The following is a 10,221-nucleotide window of genomic DNA, read 5'->3' as shown; positions in this document are numbered from 1 at the left end:
AGTCTCTTAGCTTTCTGAGTCTTGACAGACATGAAATGTTTAGGCAGAGTAGGACTGTGATGAAGGAAAAGGATGTGACTGAAGGAAAAGGTGGGGGTTTTCTCAGCAATCAGTCACCAAATTCACAAGGGAAAACATCAGATGTGTCTTTCTGTTTTAGATAATCTGTAAAGCACCAGCATCATTACAGGCTTGGCTCAGGAGATAACTGCACCATGGAAGTTGATCATTCACTATGATGACATAGGTTAAAAAGCTTTGTGAGTGTAATAGATAACATCTGCACATGACTCTAAACTTGTCAGTGGGCTTATGAAATGAATTTCTTTCATGACAAGCATGCCTGTTTTACATACATCTGTAAAGATCTCTTTTCCCCAATCCACCATCAAAGGCAAGGAGCAAAATCTTTACACACCTGTCTACAAAGAATTCTTTTTCTGCATTTTATAAATCACATCATGATTTCAAAGAAACATTACTATAGGAATGGAAAACACTTTAACCTGATAAAGGTTTACCTTGTTTTCCAGCTACAGTGTCAACTCTGAAGAATAAGAAAACCAGAAAACTTTCAAAGTTGTAGCTAAATGCAAGTTTGGGAAATCTTTAATGTAACTTGGAAACAACTTAATCTTTCTCCCCAGAGTTATCATCAAGGTCTTAACATTGCTACTCAGAGAACAGCCACACCTGGCAGTTTATTTCTTCAAAAGTCAAAGCTATATATAATTATGTGTAGTCAAATATTACAAAGCCAAATAATTGCTTTCTGATTTTCTTGAGAGGACAGGAACACAATCATTTCCTGTTACTCCAACTTCTGCTTACAGAATTTCCAGTGCAAAGTAACTCTAAAACTTGATGACTAGAATGTTTTAGAATTTAATTTAATAAAGATACATACTTTAATGGGTTTCTTTACTCAGCCATCATTTTTCTAATTGAAATAAAAAAGCCTTTATTCATCCTATAAGTTTGCTCATTTGACCATCCATGATTAAGATGAATAAAACATTTCCAAAGAAGCAATTCAGCACAAGCTGCCCACACACTTCTGAAGGAATGAATGAATGAGTGAATGAATGAATGAAAGAATGAATGAATGAATGAATGAATGAACGAATGGATGGAAAAAAAAATAATAAAAAGATCAATCAGAACCTGGCAAGGAATCCTGTGCTTGGACAGCAACTGGAGCCTTGCATCCCTAAACCTGCATCCCTAAGTGATTTTATCTGTCTACAAGGGTTTATTTATCACTTCCTTTTGACAAGTTTCAGTCCTCTTTTTCCATATTGGTGCTTTTTACCTCCATTTAATCACACATCTTTTAAAGGTTTTCAGACCTTTAATCTTGGTTGATTCACCATCTTTTTTAGCTTTTGGCTTGACCAAAATGGATTTTATTTTTCTGCAATCACCCTCTTCAGTTTCCCTTCCTCTGTTACAGTGGGTAACATCAGCGTCTCTTCTCCACCCTCACGGCTCAAACACTACAGCAGGGTCAGTTTTGACTGTTCTCTTCTATTCCTTCCTTTTTAGTCAAATATTTGGACTTTTCTTCTGAATTTTCCCCTCCCACCCCCCTGCTTCTTGGGTCTTTCCTATACTATTTTTTCCCTTTTTTTCCCCCCTTCAAAATGCTTGCTGCCGGAACTGTTAATCACCTTTCTTTTCTTACACAGATGCAGTGGAAATCATGGTCATCTAAAACTTTGGGTATTAAACACTTAAATAACAGAGCATTGAAGACAGGATGCAAAAATAAATCAAAGCAATAGTACCTCTTCCTATGTTCTCTCAGATACTTAAGCACATGCACATCTTAATTTACTCCTTGGCAATTTCTCTTCATTCTTCCTCTGACTGGAGCCAAGCTGAGGTCCTGAATCTCCTGCCCTTTGGTGAGCATACTTTAGGCACTGACATTGAAAATACTGATATTTTTTGCAGATGTGACCCAAATAATTAAGACAGTATCACACTGAAATAAAGGATGAACAAATAACTTGGAAGAAGAATGAAAAAAATAAACCTCCAGCAGGGCTCAAGCTACTTTTTTGTATTCTGACAAACTTGGTAAGGTTTTGATACAGGATGCTGGCATTGACACTGGTTCTTAATGGCCTCCATCAGCATAAATTCCTCATCTGTTTAGATCTTATCAATATTCTTAAAAATCTATGTACACCTATTAAGATGAATTCAACAAGAAAGACATCTCAAGTTCAAAACACACAGCACAGAAATTGTAATCGGCCAGGAATGTTCCTGTTATTCCTAACATTGCTTGTAAAACAGTATTAACGTAATAACAAAACCAGTGTGAATGGAAACAAATCTGGGTTTGTTTCTGAAGTGTTTTGCCAAGAATGTCACACGGCAGAGCAACGCTGCTCTTTCACCTCTGCCCTACCGATCTTGACCTCTTCTGCAGCTCAAGCCCTCGTTCCTGAGCCGTCATCCCACCGAGTAACAACAACCTTCGCACCTTTTGTGTGTGATCTCCGCGCTGCTTGGTCACACGGGCAGGGGACATTCCCCTCCCTGCTGCCCGCGGGGGACTCCGGGGCCTTTCCTGCTGCTGTCCGGCCTGGCCGGGGCTGCTCAGTGCTGCCAGGCCAGGCTGTGCAGCACGGGGAACCGGGGGGAACCGGGGGGAACCGGGGGAACCGGGGGGAACCGGGGGAACCGGGGGAACCAGGGGAACCAGGGGGAACCGGGGGGAACCAGGGGAACCAGGGGGAACCGGGGGGAACCGGGGGAACCAGGGGGAATCACGGGCATCGCACCTGGGGCCGCCGCCCACCCCCGCCCCCCAGAAATCTGTCAGGTACACATGTGGCGGCGGGAATCACAGCGGGCTTCATCGGCCCGAGGCCCCCCAAGCCTGAAGTGTCTCTGTCTGGGAAAGACACCTCGAAACCGTGCGTTTGACATTCCACAGAGACCTAACAAGGAGCAAAGAGCCGCCGGTTCCTCCCCTCAGCTGCCGCGGCCGGCCGCGTTCCAGCGCGCACAAGCCCCGAGGGACCGACCCCGCGCACTATGCCGGGGAAAACCTCACCCCAGCCCACAGCAAAGCGGCAGGAAAGCGGGAGCGCTCCGGGCGCGGCGGGAGGAGCCTCCGCGGGCCAATGCGGGCCGGCGGGCCGGGGCACGGGAGGAAGCGGCGGCGGGGCCGATGCGGGCGGCGGCGGCGGGGCCGGGGGCGCGCCCGGGCGCGGCGACAGCGACAGCGACAGCGGGCAGCGGCACCTGGCTCCTGCTGCTGGCGGCGGCGCTGGCCCTGCTCCTCTCGCTGGTGGTGCGGCAGCTGCTGAAGCAGCGGCGGCCGCCCGGCTTCCCTCCCGGCCCCGCGGGGCTGCCGCTGCTCGGCAACATCCCCGCGCTGGGCGCCGAGCAGCCGCACGTCTACCTGCGGCGGCAGAGCCAGATCCACGGGCAGGTACCGCCGCCCCGGGGCCCCGCGGGAGCGGGGAGGGCCGGCCCGGGCTCGGGGGACCCGCCGGAGCTGCCGCCCGGCCCGGCCCGGGGCGGATGCGGCGGGCGGAGCGGCCCGGCCGGAGCGGGAGCGCAGGGCTCCGGCGGAACCGCGCTTCCGAGTACCTTCAGAGAGATGTTCCAGATACTTACAGCCCACTAGCGTAACCATGTGAAAACAGATCCTTCTCTCTTTTTTTTTTTTTTAATTTTTTTTTAAAATTTTTTTATTTTTTTGTTTTTTTTACTTTCTTCTCTCTCGGGCGTTTCTTTCCATCAGCCCGTTTGAAGCAGCCAATCTCCTCTTACGAGCTTCGTAAAAGTTAACTCCGAGCTAGCTCTAACACGCATTTTGGTAATTAAAAACAAAACAAACAACAAAAAAAAAACCAAACAAGGAAATGCTTTTCAAGCAAAATACTAGGACAAGAAGAACGGAAATAGGAAGGGGAATGTGCTGTCCAATATGTTAAGCAAGTTTTTTACTTGCCTGGAATGCTGTATGGAGTTTTAGTCATCTGCTGTCCAAAAGGATCCTGCAGAACTTGGGGGAACTTGGAAACAGCACATTAGGATTTGGGAGACTTTGGAAAAATATAATCCAAAGGTTTTAATAAAAAAAGCAAACATGTATGATGCAGGAATAAAAATAAATAAGCTAGACCGTAGTATACAAAACTCACAAATGGTTTGCAGAAATATACTGGGAGTGTCTTCTTGGACACATAAAAAAGAAGAGCTGTTATAACAGTGAAAATACCAAGTCTGCTAAAATAAAATAGCCATAGACTCATAGAACAACTTAAGTCAGAAAAGACCCTTAAGATCATCGAGCCCAGCTGTTAACCCAGCATTGCCAAATCTGCCACTAACTCCTGTCCCCAAATGCCACATCCATGCAGCTTTTAAATGTCTCCAGGGATGACGACTCCACCACTTCCCCAGGCAGCCTGTTGCAGTGCCTGACAGCCCTTTGGGTGGCAACCCAGTTGTCACAGAATGTATAATTAGGCTAACACAATTTCGTATTATGGAGGTCACCAGCTTTGACATGGAGAAAAATCTAAAGATTTGTAATGGCAAAATTACAGATTTCTAACACTAAGGGAATGTATGGAAAGGGATCTAGGGTTTCACTCTTGAGTTTAGACTCAGATTTAATTTTTAAAATGTAGATTCAGATTTATCTTATTTTTTTTTCTCCTGTATGTGTCTTCTGCAGGCTGTATTGTACCTTTCTCCAGAGCACCTTGTGCTAACCACTTGTGAAACAGGAGCTGGGCCTCGCTGGGCTCTGCTCTCAGTTGTCGGCTGTCACTTTGGCTCTCACTCCTCTCTAAGGACTAAATGAAAGCATCCCTGGTCCTTAATTTGGAGAACTGGTTTCTTTAGGTGCACAGCAAAGCACAGAATGTTGTGTGGGCTATAATTAATTTTATATTTTAACAAAGCAAATTAGCTCATCACAGATGTGTGTAACGTCACAGCTGTCCCACCTCTGGTCACTGTGTGCCCTGCTGAAGGTTATTCAACTCTTCATTTCACATTGATGCTTAGTGTTATTTCAGTTTTCCCTTCCTTGTTCTCCAGACTGGGTTTAATAGCATTTGACACCTTTTATTCCCTTCTTTTCCCCCTCCCAAAGATCTTCAGCCTTGATCTCGGGGGTATATCTGCTGTTGTGCTGAATGGCTATGATGCAGTGAAGGAATGCCTCGTCCATCAAAGTGAAATTTTTGCAGACAGGCCGTCTCTTCCCTTGTTCAAGAAGCTGACAAACATGGGAGGTGAGTGCTAATGCCTTCTGTACAAAAGAGTAATTTTTGTCCCATAGATGAACAAATCACGTGAAGCATCTGCTTTAGCCATTTTCTCTACTTGATGTCCTTTCGTAAAGTGCTTGATGCTTCTTTAAAGATATTATTTGGAAAGGATTGTGGACTGTGTTCCACAGCAAGATGTCTGAAATATTTTGTCTCATTTTTAGTCTTGTTAAATAATTTTATTATCTTATGGGGGAAGAAAAATAAAGCATTGCATAAAATACTGTCAAAATATTTTTTCAGGCTTACTGAACAGTAAATATGGCAGAGGATGGACAGAACACCGCAAATTAGCTGTAAATACCTTTCGAATTTTTGGATATGGTCAAAGGTCCTTTGAACACAAAATTTCAGAAGAATCTCTGTTTTTTCTTGATGCCATTGATACATACAAAGGCAGACCCTTTGATCTTAAGCACTTGATAACAAATGCTGTTTCAAACATTACTAATTTGATTATTTTTGGAGAACGTTTCACATACGAAGATACTGAATTTCAGCACATGATTGAGATTTTTAGTGAAAACATTGAATTAGCTGCTAGTGCTTCTGTATTTTTATATAATGCTTTTCCTTGGATTGGTATCTTGCCATTTGGGAAACACCAGCAGCTGTTTAAAAATGCAGCTGAAGTCTATGAGTTTCTTCATGAGCTTATTGAACGTGTCTCTGAAAATAGGAAGCCTCAGTCACCTCGACATTTCGTAGATGCATATTTAGATGAGATGGACTGCAATGGAAATGACCCAGAATCTACATATTCAAGAGAAAATCTAATTTTCTCCGTTGGAGAACTCATCATAGCTGGGACAGAAACCACAACAAATGTTTTAAGATGGGCAGTGTTATTTATGGCTCTTTATCCCAATATTCAAGGTAAGAAATTTGACATTTTGAGGAACTGATTTGCTTTCCTATTACAAAGTTAAAATGCTTTTTCAAAGTGGTGCATTGATCCATAATCATCACCAAAAAAACCCAAAAACTTTGTATATATTATTCTATTGTATCATTTACCAGATATGCTATGGGCAGAGGTGGAAAGATTATTTTAAATGCAGACAAAAAGGATATCAAAAGTCAAGTGTCGTGATAAAATTTTAACATATTATTTTGTGAATACATTTTTATGAAGCTTTAATACTCTTAAGTATTTCTAGTATATTTAAGCTCAGCATTTTGATGCATGATCTGTTGTTGGCAGATATACTAATCTATGTAGTTAATAAATAATAAGAAAATGTAATTAAATGTGAAAGTAATAAACTAAATTAAAAACATACGAGTGTCAGCAAAAATGTAAATCAGGTTATGGTTAACAATTTAGGTACAATTCTTTTTAACTTAAATGCCGCAGTTCACAACAGATTTACATGGGATAGATGGGAATACTTAGACTTTAGGAAGAACAGAAATGGCATTTAAGAAGATGTGTTACAGTCATTAAGTAAGACAGCCATAGATGTCTGAGTGTTAGCCCAGACATTTTGAGGAGAAGTTTGGATTCTAGAGGTGAACAGTCACGTTTCTGCTTTCACTGCCTCCATTTCTCCTGCCAAAACCTGAACCAGTGCTTGGTTCAGCTGGGGCTTCCAGGATTTGGAGGAAGAGAGGCCCAGATAATTTGGGAAGTTACTACTGGTACTTTGACCAAAAAGTATCTCTCTAATATCAATTTCACTGTTGGTTCAGAGTGGGAATAACAGCACTAACCATGGATAGGAATATAGAGTCTAAATTTAAAAGCTTCTAAGCTACTTTTTTTTTATATAAGGTACATCATATTTCAATATTCTTTTAGAAAGTTGTTTACATGCACAAATACTTTAGCTTAAATTAAAATGTAGAGGCTGTTACAAAATAAACCTCAGCTTTTATTCCTAACAGGGCAAGTTCAAAAAGAAATTGATCTTGTCATTGGCCCGACCAAAATGCCCACCTTGGAAGAGAAGTGCAAGATGCCCTACACTGAGGCTGTTCTCCACGAGGTCCTGAGGTTCTGTAACATAGTCCCTCTAGGGATTTTCCATGCCACTTCCAAAGACACTGTTGTGCGTGGTTACACCATTCCTGGAGGCACCACGGTCATCACAAACCTCTACTCTGTTCACTTTGATGAAAAGTACTGGAGCAATCCAGAGGTGTTTTTTCCTGAGAGGTTTTTGGACAGTAATGGGCAGTTTGTCAAGAAAGATGCGTTTATTCCTTTTTCCCTAGGTAAGAGCAATTCCTTCCACTGTTCCTTTTCACAAATCCAGACATGTGTAAAGTGTAAGGAATGACAGTGAATGGATAGAATGATATCCTCAGTTCTGATTTAAAGATATCCAATATAATTCAATTTAAAGATATTCAATATAATGCGCTCTGGAGATAACAAATTTTAGCATAATATCTTTTATACAGATGAGCTCATTATTATATATAAACTAATAAGAATTCTCCTTTCAAAGTTCTAATAATTGCCAGTTAATAATGACTGACAATAGATGTAATTAAGAAAATAGTAGGGGGAAAAGGCTAAAATTCACAATGTCATTTTTTAAAGCATCTTCTATCTAGACTGGCACTTCAAGAAAAGATACAGTGAGTACCAAGTGCATCTAAATAAATTAAACAGAACTGGTTTCAAAGGCATTTGTGAGCAACAAATTCTCTAAAATCAGTTTCTTAGTGTAAGTTATCACCTACCCTTCTTACAAAATACTGCCACCAGCTTCACACAGCACTCCTGGAACACAGAAATGACCATTTCTGTTCATCATAAGAGCAAAAATGTGACTGGAGGTATCTTAAATCTTTTTAAAACCTTTTTTTTTCAATTCAGGAAGAAGGCATTGTCTTGGAGAACAGCTGGCTCGAATGGAAATGTTTCTGTTTTTCACCTCCTTGCTACAACGGTTTCACCTGCATTTTCCTCATGGGGTGATCCCAGAGCTCAAGCCGAGATTTGGGATGACCTTACAACCACAGCCGTACCTCGTCTGCGCCGAAAGGCGGTGAAGGGCAGGGCTGAGATGGGCAGGGTGAGCACAGTGCTCCCACCTACGGCTCAGGATCCACTTTGCCTTCTATTCCTAAACGTGTTCAAGCCAGAAAAACAAAGATTTAAAGAACTAATAGTTTCTCTTTTACTTGGTTTTCACAGAAAAAAAAAACAAACGCGAACTAAAAGTGTGGAACACATCCTGTGTGAAAGTGATGTTTTCACTCCAGAAGACTATATTGAATCTAACTTCTGATACAGGTTTTAAATATTTAATTACTTAGCAAGACATTTTACTTTGAGAGGACACTTTCATAAGCATGGAGAATATGGTTCAAAATGTTTATGCTTGAATTCATCCATGGAAATATCATTTACATTATTCCAGCTAAGCCGTTCTTTATAATAATCCATTAAATTTTCATAGCTAAAAGGGCTTTAAAAGGTGTCTATTTAAATATCTGTAACCAAGAATGGACTATATTTTCCAGCCTTAAAAAAATAAATTGTCTTTAAAGCATTTTAATCCTTCTTTCTCCTTTCCCTGTCTTCCCACTTGGTCATAATTTTCTAGCTAATCAGATAACCGTGAATTCACTTCCAAGATCTTTTATGTCTTGCTTCTCACTTAGCATCATACACAAAGTGTTCAATTATTGCCATACTCCTGACAATCACAGGGCTTTTTTTCTCCAGTATATTGCCTTTCCAGACACCCGTCCTCCACTGCCTCCCAATAAAAAGTACTGTGTAATGATTAATCTCTGCTTAAATAGTCTGAAAAAGCCAGTATTTGTGTTACCAGAGTCACATGCAACTATACTATGAGTAAAGAAAATAGACTGCTCGCCCTTCTGACCAGAGGAGAGACCTTTTGAGGAGGGCAAGTGCAATAGGATGGGGAAAACCAGATTTTTAAATTAATTTTAAGCACAAATTTTAGGTGTAAGGGCTACACTTCTGCCACCTTCATTTATTATTCTTGCCAGCTCTTGCTTTGTGGTTATTGGTAGATAAAGCCCTGTGTCTGCAGACTTTGCAGGAGCAGCTGAACTCCAAACACAGTATTCAGAATTTAGGAGAGAGGGCCTCAGGACAGGGTTCAGAACAAAACAAGCAAGCAGCTATTTGAGGAGTGAGTGTTTGACCTGGCTTTTTACACAGACAGTGCTGCAACTTGGAGCTGCAGGAAGGCTGAAAGGCAGGAATTGGTGTTCATCTGCTGACCTGATATTTTCAGCTCATACTCAGGAGAAATACTTCCTTTCTTTTGAAAGAGCAAAAGAGAAAAAGCAAAGCGAGCTAACACCAGTCCACTCACGTAACAGCCTGTTGACTTCAGATTGCAGCAGGTCTGGATTATTTTACCCACAAGTCTCACAGAGAGCAGCTCTAACACAAGTTCCTGTTTCTCTGAAGAGAGGCTGGGCAGGCTGCTCCACTTCCTGAGAAAGTGCCTTTTGTGGAGAAGATTTAAAACTCAAAAAAAGAGAGGAAGGAGGCAAACCTGATTGCTGTGCATTGGGCACAGCATGAAAACTGAATAAACTTCTAAGCCATTGGCAAGTGGTGGGGTTAGGAGTCATGATCAAGTTTTCTCTGGGTACCAAGCAGATGCTGTGTGCTTGTGAAATGCCTAAGGAGGAATTGTGTAATCTGCTGAGCTCAGGTGCCTTCAGTATGAAGCAGCCCTGAGGAGCTCAGCACTGGTTTTGGACTCATGGCAATTCTTCCTGTTCCCAACCCTGTGCTCTTAGAGCAGACATCAGAGTTTGTTCAGTACCTGGTCTTGCTTTCTGGCTTGCAAGAGTTCTAGGCCATCCTTCTGGTTACAACATGGCTCAAATAATGCTAATTGAAGTGGGGGGAGGATTAAAAATCATCAAGAACCAGTTCTTACAGGGATCCATGCTCAAAATGCAGCTG

The 10,221-nt window shown here is 42.0% G+C and overlaps 1 protein-coding gene across 2 annotated transcripts; it reads left to right on the top strand.

Annotated features, from left to right (window-relative positions):
* The first annotated feature begins 3,178 nt into the window (after positions 1–3,178).
* Positions 3,179–8,959, top strand: CYP2R1 (cytochrome P450 family 2 subfamily R member 1). Of its 2 annotated transcripts, XM_088057627.1 has the most exons (5): positions 3,179–3,451; positions 5,132–5,273; positions 5,553–6,185; positions 7,197–7,526; positions 8,137–8,959. In XM_088057627.1, exons 1-5 carry the CDS (start codon positions 3,188–3,190, stop codon positions 8,310–8,312), a joined length of 1,545 nt encoding a protein of 514 aa, XP_087913753.1. In that variant the 5' UTR covers positions 3,179–3,187; the 3' UTR covers positions 8,313–8,959. The 2 variants fall into 2 exon arrangements, with proteins under 2 accessions (XP_087913753.1, XP_087913754.1); XM_088057628.1 differs by lacking the exon at positions 3,179–3,451 and having other exon boundaries at positions 5,140–5,273; positions 5,989–6,185.
* Positions 8,960–10,221: the final 1,262 nt, after the last annotated feature.

This window comes from Pseudopodoces humilis, chromosome 7 (assembly GCF_049639895.1).
Source record: "Pseudopodoces humilis isolate 2021_Gansu_Grassland_sample_001 chromosome 7, ASM4963989v1, whole genome shotgun sequence".
Lineage (NCBI taxonomy): Eukaryota > Metazoa > Chordata > Aves > Passeriformes > Paridae > Pseudopodoces > Pseudopodoces humilis.
Note: the sequence above shows the minus strand (reverse complement) of the source record. Positions and strands in the feature narration are given on the sequence as shown.

What these genes read in the sequence shown, in the direction of transcription:
- CYP2R1 (XM_088057627.1), top strand. Translation starts at nt 3,188, where the DNA reads ATGCGGGCGGCGGCGGCGGGGCCGGGGGCGCGCCCGGGCGCGGCGACA. An exon ending in AGAGCCAGATCCACGGGCAG is followed by an intron (nt 3,452 to 5,131) that starts GTACCGCCGCCC and finishes CCCCTCCCAAAG; the next exon opens with ATCTTCAGCCTTGATCTCGG. An exon ending in TCTTTATCCCAATATTCAAG is followed by an intron (nt 6,186 to 7,196) that starts GTAAGAAATTTG and finishes TATTCCTAACAG; the next exon opens with GGCAAGTTCAAAAAGAAATT.